Genomic DNA, 13321 nt, shown 5'->3' with positions numbered 1-13321 from the left:
GCATACAGCATGTAAGGTCCTGTCATCTGTTATTACAGACCAGTAATAGGACTGATTTAATTGTCAAACCAAGTGTTGCATCGGGAAAGGATTTTTCTACTCTCTTTACTACAATCATGCCCCAACAAGTTTTGTCAGTCATTTATTTTTATAGTGTATTCAACAAACTTTAAATAATTACATTTCCAGCTTCAGCTTAACTTACACTGCCACTGCCACTCTGATTGTTCACAATTATTTCAAAACGACTTCATATAAGTGGAACAAAAGGGAATTACATGATAGACAGTAGCCTGTCCCTGCTCCCCCACCTCCTGCCTTCCCCTTTCTTTGTCATGTCCCATCTGGCGTATTACTCTGTTGTTCACAAGGTGAGAGCAACAAATAGCAGCACTAGGCTCTACCCAATATGGAGAATGCTTTTTGTGATAGGAAACCTGCATGCCATATCTCTGATATTCATTCCCATATTTGGGTGACGAACAACCCTTATTAATGGAGAGGCAGCCTGGTGTCAGCCACTGGATCCATCATTTCACTTGACAAAGGTTGACGGTCAAAGGTAAGAAAAACATCCACTCAAGTGAGAAAGTGTTATGTCGTATATGAGTGACGATGCTGAAGAATATTTATTTAACATGTTAAAAATACTTTAGACTGTATTTTTAATGTCTGTATTCTAGCTGTCAAACAGTTGTCTTCAGTAAATAACATGTAATGTGACATTTGGTTTGCTTTTGCCCACTACACATAAATAGCCCAAGATTTCTGTGGAGTGAAACATCTCAGGTAAAATTCACAGCTTTATTTAAGGCATATACAGACTCATAGCAGCCAATGAATGTCTTTTCAGATTCTCCCATTTTGGGGTCCATCTTGCAATATAGAAAACTTGTGTGTTTGTACTATATTCTAGGTTCAGTATGACTAATAAATCATTTAACTTTGTCTGCTTCTAAACCTTTGGCTGGTATGCTTTTAATTTGGTGAATCATATGCATGTGTGCAAGGGCTCAATTACAGGTGATTAAAAACTGTTTCAATCTTCAAAGGTTAAAAAATGGGTGACGCCGCTATGGCAGAGTTTGGGCCTGCTGCTCCCTATCTGAGAAAGTCAGACAAAGAGCGACTAGAAGCCCAAACCCGTCCCTTCGACATGAAAAAGGAATGCTTTGTTCCGGACCCGGAGGTTGAGTATGTCAAAGCTTCCATTACCAGTCGTGATGGTGACAAAGTCACAGCTGAAACTGAGTTTGGAAAGGTATGTCCATCATATCAATTCAGTTCCGTTCAAATGTATGCTAATACAAGTCTTGACACTTATTTGGAAATGTGCTGTTGTTTTCTGCAGACTGTCACAGTGAAGGAGTGTGATGTACACCCTCAAAACCCGCCAAAGTTTGATAAAATTGAAGACATGGCGATGTTCACCTTCCTCCATGAGCCTGCTGTGCTGTTTAACCTCAAAGAGCGTTACGCAGCATGGATGATTTATGTAAGACAAAATAATAAAAAAAACCTTAAAATCTTACCTTAACCACTGATAAAGCATTGGTTAAAAAGTAACATACTTAGGTTTAAGTAACACATGATATTATCCTCTTATTATATGGAACCCTTCTCTTACTATGGCAGACCTACTCTGGGCTGTTCTGTGTGACTGTCAACCCCTACAAGTGGCTGCCAGTCTACAACCAGGAAGTGGTTGTTGCTTACAGAGGAAAGAAGAGGAGTGAAGCTCCTCCTCACATCTTCTCCATCTCTGACAATGCCTACCAGTACATGTTGGCAGGTAAATAAACTATTTAGCCTTCATCTTGTTGAAATATTCATTTCTGACAAAATTCATTTTTTGTTGACAATTTGAAAACTTCTTGTTGACAGACAGAGAAAACCAGTCAATCCTTATCACGTAAGTAACTCAGCTGACAAAAACCTCTTCAACAGTTATGGGTCATACATCTTGGACTAAAACTTTCTGTCTATTTCACTCAGTGGAGAATCTGGTGCTGGAAAGACTGTCAACACCAAGCGTGTCATTCAGTACTTTGCAAGCATTGCTGCTGTCCCAAGTGGGAAGAAAGATCCATCTGTTGAGAAGAAGGTCTGCATAATTTATTTTGTTGTTTATTGTTTTCTTGAAGTATTTGTTAATGTCTTCTTTTTTTAAAAAAAAAAATCAAAATCAGGGTACCCTGGAGGATCAAATCATTCAGGCTAACCCTGCTCTGGAGGCCTTTGGGAATGCGAAGACCATCAGGAATGACAACTCTTCCAGATTTGTGAGTATCTGTTTGACTGCAGTGAGCCTACTTGATTATGAAGTGACTAAAGGTGACATTTTTATTTTTCTTCCCATTTTAGTTATTTATATGCTGTGGACATAGTAAATTGGTGCTGAAACACAACATGCACTATGTGCTCAAGCACCAGTTGTACTCTACCTAGTCAGGTGCTAATTTACAATTCCTGTCCACAGAAAGTTTTTTTTATAAAGTAGTGTGACCAAAAGGAGATATTATTGTTATATTGTGATATATTTATATCTGATTATGAGATTTGTGACAGGGAAGTAGTGCAGCATCAGAGGAGAGAGAATGGCACTCATGTAGAACTGAGTTGTACTAAATGGAAGATACTTTCTGATGTGTCTAAAGCAGTTGAGATTTGATTGAATGTTTTTGCATATATTATTCACTTGTTTATTAAATCTTGGATGTAAGTATAATATGATCACTTCTTTCTTTATCTTTACCTCTACTGTTCCATTTTTGTGATGTTTATGTATAGAAAAATATAAGGAAACTGTTTTACATGCAGTATTTTCATACGTGTAAATAACCAATACTTATCCATTCAGGGTAAATTCATCAGAATTCATTTTGACAACAGAGGAAAGCTGGCCTCTGCTGACATTGAGACGTGTAAGTAAAACTAAATCCATTCATACTTCCATTTTCTATGGTATCTAACTCTTGGTGGTGCTGGAGCAACCCAAGAAATAAAAAAGATTAAGGAAAAAATAATGTTTGATTAAACTGTGGCTGCTCTGACCATTTTGTTTTAGAAAATATGTTAATCATGCATAATCCTGTTATGACCCTAAATGATAGTGTGTCAGCAATAGCTAAACCTGTACCTGCAGCTAATTATATTTTATATGTAACATATACCATTTACAGACCTTTTGGAAAAGTCTCGTGTGACGTATCAGCTCAAGGCTGAGAGGGACTACCACATTTTCTACCAGATCTTATCTCAGGCAAAGCCTGAACTCCTGGGTAAGTGTCCAACACACATGTGGTATATAGTATCATTATTACTGTACTGTTACATGCACTGCATCATAAAATAACTATATTTTCGATTTTGTAACTATCTCCTTAGAAATGTTGCTCATCACCAACAACCCCTATGACTACGCCTTCATCTCTCAAGGAGAGACAACAGTGGCCTCTATCAATGATTCTGAAGAGCTGATGGCCACTGATGTGAGCTGAATCAAATATCAGTTTCTAACAGAATAAGTAAATAGCAGAATTAAATCCTTTGATTTCATTTAGGATGCCTTCGATGTTCTGGGCTTCACTCAAGAAGAGAAGAACAGCATTTACAAGCTGACTGGTGCCATCATGCACTATGGCAACATGAAGTTTAAGCAGAAGCAGCGAGAGGAGCAGGCAGAAGCTGACGGTACCGAAGGTAAGACGCTCTTATATGTACATGCATATTATTATTTTTAGTCATGCAGCACATACACAAAATGGTATAGACAACATAATATAAACACATTCCAGTATAATGCAATACAGTCCATCAACTTCATCAAAAACTGAACATTATAACTATCATAAGGGTAGAATCTAGAGAATGACACCATGAAGGAAGCTGAGTCTGTGTCATCCTGACTCCTTTTGTTCCACATGACAAACACAGTTGAGACAATACATTCACTTGAACTGAAATTGCACGAAAGCTGCACAAAACAAAGTTGGAATGTAAAGCAACATGTCTGTGAAGATTCTCAGTCATTCAGGTCATATTCAATCAAAGGGTTGAAGCAAGGCGTCTGGAATTGTGAAGATTAGCTTGAAGACATTTCACTGCTAATCCAAGCAGCTTCAAAGTTGGAATGTAAAACCTAATCCTTTTGTGACTGTGTGAAAGAAAAGCACCTACTCACAATATTCAATGTTGAATTAATCACAAAAAGTGCTCAAAATAACTCAAAATAACTGTCCATCTCCCAAAAAGATCTACTATAATTTCAGAAAGTTATGGACAGCTATAGCTGCCATGTTCTTCACCAATTCATACTTTAAGTGAGTCACTTGTGAGTTACTTGTTATACTTGGTATATGTGTGTATATGTGTGTATATATATATATATATATATATATATATATATATATATATATACACACATATATGTGTGTGTGTGTGTGAGACTTATATCTATCTATCTATATCTTCACTTTCTCAGATGCTGACAAAGTAGCGTATCTGATGGGCCTGAACTCTGCTGACCTCATCAAAGGTCTCTGTCACCCCAGAGTCAAAGTAGGAAATGAGTGGGTCACCAAGGGACAGAATGTTGCTCAGGTAAAGAGTTTTTCAAGAATAGTTTCATTCAGTGAAGAATTCAATTTTCAATATACGGCTAATTATTTTCTTCCCAAGGTGTACTATGCTATTGGTGCACTGTCTAAGTCAGTGTATGAGAAGATGTTTCTGTGGATGGTTGTGAGGATCAATCAGTCACTGGACACCAAGCAGCCACGTCAGTACTTCATAGGTGTATTGGACATCGCTGGATTTGAGATCTTTGATGTGAGCTTCTCATATATATGTTTATATAATCAATATTTTCCAAGCAAATTCATGACTTCAACTCAGCATAGTGTCAATAAGAAAGATATGAGGTTGATAATAACTTTTACTTTTGTCACTTTACATTACAGTTCAATACCTTTGAGCAGCTGTGCATCAACTTCACCAATGAAAAACTGCAACAGTTTTTCAACCACCACATGTTTGTGCTGGAACAGGAAGAGTATAAGAAAGAGGGTATTGAATGGGAATTCATTGACTTTGGTATGGACTTGCAGGCCTGTATTGACCTGATTGAAAAGGTGAGTTTTTGATTGTATTTAAGCAAATTAGTTAAATGTGTGATGTTACAGGACCCAGAGTTTCTCAAGTATGTCTTTTTTCTGAAACCTAAATTTTACCAAAAATGAGAAAATATAATTTTATTTTCTTCATTATGTTTTCCTCAGCCCATGGGCATCATGTCCATCCTTGAAGAGGAGTGTATGTTTCCCAAAGCCTCTGATTCCACCTTTAAAGCTAAGCTCTATGACAACCATCTGGGGAAATCTGCCAACTTTCAGAAGCCCAGGATTGTCAAAGGGAAACCAGAGGCCCATTTCTCCCTGGTTCATTATGCTGGAACTGTTGATTATAATATCAACAACTGGCTAGTGAAGAACAAGGATCCTCTGAATGAGACTGTTGTTACACTGTACCAGAAGTCTAATCTCAAGCTGTTGGCTTTGCTCTTTGCAAATTATGCTGGAGCTGATTCAGGTTTGTATTTAAAAAAAATCTAGAATCTTAGTTCAAAAAGGATTACCAGTGTTTTATGTGGAAGACTTGTACAAAGCTAGAAATGTAGAATAACATTTTAAATACAATGTATAATTTAATATGCAAACCCTTCATTTGTACAATATTTACTGGACAGATAAATTATAATCTTGATAACTGACCTGTGTGTAAAAAGCACATACTGTGCATTCCTGTTTTTATTCATTTTACTGTGAAACTTTTAAAAATAGCCTAAATACAGATCTTCACGATATTTCTTTCTTTTGAAGCTCAAGAGTCTGGTGGAAAGGGCAAAGGTGGTAGCAAGAAGAAAGGTTCATCTTTTCAAACTGTATCAGCCTTACACAGGGTAAGATCAAAATCTTATACAGTTTGTATTACATCAATAAATTTAGAGGTTCTTTGCAGACAGTGTTCTCAGAGTCTCTCACCATATAGCACTAAGTTGTTTATATTCACAATGGCACATGGCAGTGGTAATGGCCATTCACTTTTGTCCTCTGTGGTGAACTCACAGGAGAACCTGAACAAGCTGATGACCAACTTGAGGTCCACTCACCCTCACTTTGTACGCTGCATCATCCCCAATGAGACCAAGACTCCTGGGGCCATGGAGAATCCTCTGGTGATGCACCAGCTACGCTGTAACGGTGTGCTGGAAGGTATTAGGATCTGCAGAAAGGGCTTCCCCAACAGGATCCTCTATGGAGATTTCAAACAGAGGTATTAACTGTTAAATGTTCGGTCACATAATTTATGTATGCGTATAATGTATAACATTTTCTATTTTACATTTGCACGAAAGGTATCGTATTTTGAACCCTAATGCCATTCCTGAGGGACAGTTCATTGACAACAAGAAGGCTGCCGAGAAACTGTTGGGTTCTCTGGATATTGATCATAACCAGTACAAACTGGGTCACACCAAGGTTTGTATTTCCAGTGCTGATGAAGAGAAAATTCATTTTACATGACGGATATGGTATTGCTGACTATCCAATCTTCCTCTATAAAGGTATTCTTCAAAGCTGGACTTCTGGGTCAGCTAGAGGAAATGCGAGATGACCGACTAGCATTAATTATCACTGGCATCCAAGCCAGGTCACGAGGCCTTCTGGCAAGAATTGAATTCCAGAAGATAGTTGAACGCAGGTACCTGTTCCCAGTATGACCAAATTGCACTAGTCAAGTCAGTTTAAATCATATATCATAGCTAAAAATCACAATCCAGAAATCTGATTTGTCTAGAGGGGCTTTACAAATGGCACAGTGTACAATGTCCTTTTATCAAAGGACCTTGATATGGAAAAAAGTAAAATGGATGAAACAAAATGCTTTGACAAAAGTAGTACATAAATTGCATATGTGCTTTGCCTCACAGCAAACAGTGACATTGCAATAATCATTAAACAGATATCATTATGAAGGTAGGAACTGTAGGAGGAACATTTTTCCAGTCATGGCCAATGTTGTAGTTCCCCTGCCAGAGAAGGCTTTATAGATAACATTAATTTGTTGTTTGCAGGGATGCACTACTTGTAATCCAGTGGAACATCCGTGCCTTCATGGGGGTCAAGAATTGGCCCTGGATGAAGATGTTCTTCAAAATCAAACCTCTGCTAAAGTCAGCAGAAACTGAGAAGGAAATGGCCAACATGAAGGAAGAATTCCTGAAGCTGAAAGAGGCTTACGCAAAATCTGAAGCTCGTAGAAAGGAACTAGAGGAGAAAATGGTCACTCTTCTTCAAGAGAAGAATGACCTACAGCTCCAAGTCCAGGCTGTATGTTTCAAACCAGTCAGCATTATAAATAATATTAAAATCAAACATTGTCTACCACTGTGTAATACTGTGCCTTTTCAATAACTACAGGAACAAGATAATCTTGGTGATGCTGAAGAGAGATGTGAAGGGCTGATCAAGAGCAAGATTCAGTTGGAGGCAAAAATCAAAGAGCTGACAGAAAGACTGGAGGATGAGGAGGAGATGAATGCTGAACTAACAGCTAAAAAGAGAAAGCTGGAGGATGAATGTTCTGAGCTGAAGAAAGACATCGACGACTTAGAGTTAACTCTGGCTAAAGTGGAGAAAGAGAAGCATGCCACTGAGAACAAGGTATGACATCTAACTGAAGTATCTGGATGAACAAAGACCAGTAACTTAATGATACATCCAATAATTCATATTTTCATGGTTCACAGGTGAAGAACCTGACTGAGGAGATGGCTGCTCTTGATGAAATCATTGCCAAGTTGACCAAGGAAAAGAAAGCCTTACAGGAAGCTCATCAGCAAACACTGGATGATCTTCAGAGTGAAGAAGACAAAGTCAACACTCTGACCAAAGCCAAGACTAAGCTGGAGCAGCAAGTGGATGATGTAAGAATTTACAATATCACTTGGATTTGTATGTAGAAAATAAAAAGTGAGAAAGAAAAATTTCTAACATTATGGTCCACAGCTTGAGGGATCCCTTGAGCAAGAGAAGAAAGTGCGTATGGACCTTGAGAGAGCAAAGCGGAAGCTTGAGGGAGACCTGAAGTTGTCCCAAGAGAGCATCATGGACCTGGAAAATGACAAGCAGCAACTCGAAGAGAGGCTGAAAAAGTAAGATTAAATTTGCACTTGTAAAAGCATTGATTTATTTTAAACTTTGTATCAGTTGGTACAGTTTTACATCTCTTTTATCCACAGGAAAGACTTTGAAATCAACCAACTCAATGGCAAAATAGAAGATGAACAAGCGATGAGCGCCCAGCTCCAGAAAAAACTGAAGGAGTTGCAGGTAATATTAGTATAAAGAAATTACATATGCTTGTGCAGGGAGGTGACATTTGCGAAGACTACAATTGACAGCCATTAAAATTGAAAGTTAACTATTTTGGTCTAGGCCCGCATTGAGGAGCTGGAGGAAGAGCTTGAAGCCGAGCGAGCTGCTCGAGCCAAGGTGGAGAAGCAGAGAGCAGACTTGGCCAGAGAGCTGGAGGAGATCAGTGAGAGGCTGGAGGAGGCTGGTGGAGCAACAGCTGCCCAGATTGAGATGAACAAGAAGAGGGAGGCTGAATTCCAAAAGCTTCGCAGGGACCTCGAAGAGGCCACTCTGCAGCATGAGGCCACTGCTGCCACACTCAGGAAGAAACAAGCTGACAGTGTTGCTGACCTGGGAGAGCAGATTGACAACCTACAGAGAGTCAAGCAGAAACTGGAGAAGGAGAAGAGTGAGCTCAGACTGGAGCTGGATGATGTGGTCTCCAACATGGAACAAATTGTGAAGGCAAAGGTAAAATACTTTTAGAAAGTATGTATTTAGGTCTTTATGTATTTTCTCTAATAAACCTGGCTGCTGATACTGACCGGTAGTGAGGTCAACAGGAACAAATTATGGCCAGCCCCCAAATACAGACTGAAAAATACAAGGGTGGATAAACTCTTGATAGCTATGCATGTCAGTTAAGCATAACTTACGGGATGTAAGTTATGCTTTAATAAATTCAGCAATACAGTCACACTATTAGACTACTCTTCTCTAATCTAATCTAAATCATTATCATCATCATCTTAATTCAGTCACTACATGACTATGTGTGTTAATGTATCAGCAAATTGTAGTTTGTAGTAAAGTACAAATGCCTAGAGAGTGAACAAGTTACATATGAAGTAACCATGGAGGGCTGATTCGGGGAAAGAAACTTAATTTAGCACAGTACAACATAGATCAAACTTGAGCAGCATGCCACTCAAATGGAAATTCGATTTCAAAGTTAGGGTTTTGAAATATGGGCATGCAGTGGAAAATTTGGGAGGAAAGAAAGAAGAAAAATCTTTGACATTGACTGTGAGGTAGATCCTAATTCCAAGTGGTCACTATTTAAGGAAATCCTGTATTTTTTTGTTTGTAAATCTAAGACATTTCAGTCTTTTCCAAGTAGTTCATGTGTCATTGGTAATGCTTTTTTGTTTTCAGAATAATTTGGAGAAAATGTGCAGATCTCTGGAAGACCAGATGAATGAATATAAAACCAAGTCAGAAGAGGGACAACGCACCATCAATGACTTCACCATGCAGAAAGCAAAGCTTCAAACTGAGAATGGTATGCACTTGAACACTGTGTTTGCTGTGGGACATAATAAAGCACTGATGTTATTCTTTTGTCAAAATTAGGTGAACTTGCAAGGCAACTTGAGGAAAAGGACTCCCTGGTGTCTCAACTCACCAGAGGAAAACAGTCCTACACTCAACAAATTGAAGACCTAAAAAGACAACTGGAGGAGGAAGTTAAGGTAGTAAACAGACGCACTGAGACTCATTCAGCACAGATTAAATGTTGATACATGAGGTGCATTGAGATGTGTTTTCATTTCAGGCCAAGAATGCATTAGCCCATGCAGTGCAGTCTGCTCGTCATGACTGTGACCTGCTCAGAGAGCAGTATGAGGAGGAGCAGGAGGCCAAGGCTGAACTGCAGCGTGGCATGTCCAAGGCCAACTCTGAGGTGGCTCAGTGGAGAACTAAGTACGAAACTGATGCCATCCAGAGAACTGAGGAACTGGAGGAGGCCAAGTGAGTAAAATATACTTTCAATCAAACAAATTCTGCACAGTCTAAAAGCAATGAACCCCCAATAAACTCAATGTGATGTATAATTAGAAAACAATGAAATTATACTGGATTTAATTGTAATCCAGAAAGAAGCTGGCTCAGCGTCTGCAGGAAGCTGAGGAGGCTGTTGAAGCAGTGAATGCTAAATGTTCCTCGCTGGAGAAGACCAAACACAGACTGCAGAATGAGATTGAAGATCTCATGGTGGATGTGGAGAGGTCTAATGCTGCTGCTGCTGCTCTGGACAAGAAGCAAAGGAACTTTGACAAGGTTGAGCTTATAATACTTTTAAATACTTAAGCTTTTTAGATGAAGAAGTGAAATGCAATGACTGTAATCGGGCATATTTCAGATTCTTTATTGAAAATGTGAACTGTTTCTCAGATTTTGGCAGAATGGAAACAGAAGTATGAAGAGTCCCAAACAGAACTTGAGAGCTCCCAGAAGGAAGCCAGATCTCTGAGCACTGAGCTCTTCAAACTGAAGAATTCCTATGAAGAATCTCTGGAACATCTGGAGACCATGAAGAGAGAGAATAAGAATCTGCAGGGTAAAAATAACACCAGTCTACACCATGGCAGTATCTGTTCTATGACTAAGCAAGTGATCATTTTACACCTTGTTTCTCAGAGGAAATATCTGACCTCACTGAGCAAATTGGTGAGGGTGGAAAGAGTATCCATGAACTTGAGAAGATTCGAAAACAGTTGGAGCAAGAGAAGTCTGAGATACAAACAGCCCTGGAGGAAGCAGAGGTTTGTTGACTGTTTTGATGCTGAATGACATTGAACATTTTTTGGCAATTGGTAATAGTCATATATTGATTTTAAATCTATATTTCATGGTAGGCCTCACTGGAGCATGAGGAAGGGAAGATTCTCAGAGTCCAGCTTGAGTTCAACCAGGTTAAAGCTGATATTGAGCGCAAGCTGGCTGAGAAAGATGAAGAGATGGAGCAAGCAAAAAGAAACCAACAGCGAACTGTAGATACCCTTCAGAGCTCTCTTGAGGCTGAGACTCGCAGCAGGAATGAGGCCCTCCGTTTGAAGAAGAAGATGGAGGGAGACCTTAATGAGATGGAGATCCAACTAAGCCAGGCCAACAGGCAGGCAGCTGAGGCCCAGAAACAACTTAAGGCTGTTCATGCTCATTTTAAAGTATGCATTTTCTTTCAAAAGAACATTGCACACATTATGTTATTATTAAATTTGACTTGATTTACATTAAATGTAACACTCTTCCAGGATGCCCAGCTCCAGCTTGATGACTCTATGCGAGCCAATGATGATTTGAAAGAGAACATTGCCATTGTTGAGAGGCGCAACAACCTGCTTCAGGCTGAAGTGGAGGAGCTCAGGTCTGCTTTAGACCAAACTGAGAGAAGTCGCAAACTTGCTGAGCAAGAGTTGTTGGATGTTAGTGAGAGGGTGCAGTTACTGCACTCACAGGTAAGATATAGTACATATTATTACATTCTAACAAGTTTGTTTTACATTCACTGTTCTCACATTACAAATTCTGCTCTATTTATGTAAAACTAGAACACCAGCCTGATAAATCAGAAGAAGAAGCTGGAAGGTGATGCATCCCAGCTACAGACTGAAGTGGAGGAAGCAGTGCAGGAGTGCAGAAATGCAGAGGAAAAGGCCAAGAAGGCCATTACTGATGCTGCCATGATGGCAGAGGAGCTGAAGAAAGAACAGGACACCAGCGCTCACCTGGAGCGTATGAAGAAGAACATGGAGCAAACCATCAAAGACCTTCAGCACCGTCTGGATGAAGCTGAACAGATCGCCATGAAGGGAGGCAAGAAGCAGGTGCAGAAGCTCGAGGCCAGGGTGAGTGTCTATAATTTCTGAAATATCAAATGAAAAATCAAATGAAATCACTGCAGAAGATGTTAGAAGTATAAAGATTCTTCACAAGCCAATACAAAAATATTTATTGTAAAAAAGGTTCACATCATTCTCTCAACAGATCAGGGAACTGGAAAGTGAAGTAGAGGCTGAACAAAGAAGGTCCAGCGAATCTGTCAAGGGGATACGAAAATATGAAAGACGAATTAAAGAGTTGACCTATCAGGCAAGTTTGATGTCATTTAGGAAATTGTGGAATGCTAAGAATATGATTTCCCATTCAAAATTGGACTTCTTTCCTTTTTTTTGCATGTGCTTTCAGACAGAAGAAGATCGTAAAAATCTCGCCCGTCTGCAAGATCTGGCAGACAAGATGCAACTAAAGGTCAAGTCTTACAAGAAAGCTGCAGAGGAGGCAGTGAGTACTCCCAATATTTATATTTATAATAGCATTTGATTTGCAATGCCCCGTCAAAATATCTGATTAGTGAATCATCATTTTTGAAATATGAAAAATGAGGTCAGGCATTGACAAGGATATTGTTTTATGTTCTACAGGAGGAACAGGCCAACACTAACCTTGCCAAGTTCCGTAAGCTTCAGCATGAACTTGATGAGGCTGAAGAGAGAGCTGACATCGCTGAGTCTCAGGTCAACAAGCTACGTGCCAAGAGCCGTGATGTGGGGTCGAAGGTCAGCAATTTGTTCTGTTTCCTTTGTTTGTGTTGGGCACACTGCAAATATTCTTACAGTAAAAACAGCAGTAATGCTGCTGCTGCAAATTGGATAATATATTACAATATATTGAATCAGTATTGAATGAATATAAATTAGAGTATATTCTTTCTGTCCTGTCAGAAGACTGGACATACAGATAAAATACTAAAATACTAACAGTGTATGGGTTGCACAACACTACCAAATGAATAGATAGAGCAGTGAATCTATAAATCTAATGCTGTTGATTACATGTCACGATGAACTTTTAAATAACAATGAATTGTGTTTCATTGTTGACTTACTTTTTTATTTCAGAAAGGACACGATGAGGAGTGAAGCTGGAATGAAATTCTTCCTTCTGAGGCACCTATGTCTGATTAGTGTCTCCCTAAGCATGTCAGTTGTTCAGTAGAATAAAATTAATCTGCGTCTGAAACCATGCCTTGGCTTGTTTTTTGTTCTGTTTTGTTTTTTTGTATTATAATTTATCTATATATCACAATTGTTGTATAAAAGAACAAAATCTAGGACACATTA

General features: G+C 39.0%; 2 protein-coding genes and 1 long non-coding RNA gene across 5 annotated transcripts in view; 2 read left to right on the top strand and 1 right to left on the bottom strand.

Moving 5' to 3' along the window:
* Window positions 1-6306, bottom strand: part of LOC124069064 — a 28198-nt gene extending 21892 nt beyond the window's left edge. For both annotated transcript variants that reach the window (XR_006845011.1, XR_006845012.1), the window contains exon 1: window positions 6170-6306. This is a non-coding gene — a long non-coding RNA (uncharacterized LOC124069064). The remainder of the gene's footprint in view (window positions 1-6169) is intronic.
* LOC124069032 (myosin-7-like) overlaps window positions 1-13220 on the top strand; it is a 29608-nt gene extending 16388 nt beyond the window's left edge. The window contains exon 37 of the mRNA XM_046407726.1: window positions 13100-13220. Coding sequence (XP_046263682.1) covers window positions 13100-13120 — 21 coding nt within the window. The 3' untranslated portion in view covers window positions 13121-13220. The remainder of the gene's footprint in view (window positions 1-13099) is intronic.
* LOC124069031 (myosin-7-like) lies at window positions 454-13220 on the top strand. Of its 2 annotated transcripts, XM_046407725.1 has the most exons (39): window positions 454-562; window positions 759-789; window positions 1053-1261; window positions 1352-1495; window positions 1636-1792; window positions 1885-1912; window positions 1996-2104; window positions 2190-2282; window positions 2861-2924; window positions 3183-3281; window positions 3388-3491; window positions 3564-3702; window positions 4484-4602; window positions 4681-4830; window positions 4962-5132; window positions 5280-5589; window positions 5880-5959; window positions 6128-6333; window positions 6416-6539; window positions 6626-6762; window positions 7136-7391; window positions 7482-7724; window positions 7811-7987; window positions 8070-8215; window positions 8303-8393; window positions 8499-8888; window positions 9573-9699; window positions 9771-9889; window positions 9973-10169; window positions 10295-10478; window positions 10593-10758; window positions 10839-10963; window positions 11057-11365; window positions 11453-11656; window positions 11750-12046; window positions 12186-12290; window positions 12387-12482; window positions 12623-12757; window positions 13100-13220. In XM_046407725.1, the coding sequence occupies exons 3-39, from the start codon at window positions 1061-1063 to the stop codon at window positions 13118-13120; spliced, it is 5823 nt and encodes a 1940-aa protein (XP_046263681.1). In that variant the 5' UTR covers window positions 454-562; window positions 759-789; window positions 1053-1060; the 3' UTR covers window positions 13121-13220. The 2 variants fall into 2 exon arrangements, with proteins under 2 accessions (XP_046263681.1, XP_046263680.1); XM_046407724.1 differs by having other exon boundaries at window positions 4484-4830.
* Window positions 13221-13321: the final 101 nt, after the last annotated feature.

Source organism: Scatophagus argus, chromosome 13 (genome assembly GCF_020382885.2).
Source record: "Scatophagus argus isolate fScaArg1 chromosome 13, fScaArg1.pri, whole genome shotgun sequence".
NCBI lineage: Eukaryota > Metazoa > Chordata > Actinopteri > Scatophagidae > Scatophagus > Scatophagus argus.
Note: the sequence above shows the minus strand (reverse complement) of the source record. Positions and strands in the feature narration are given on the sequence as shown.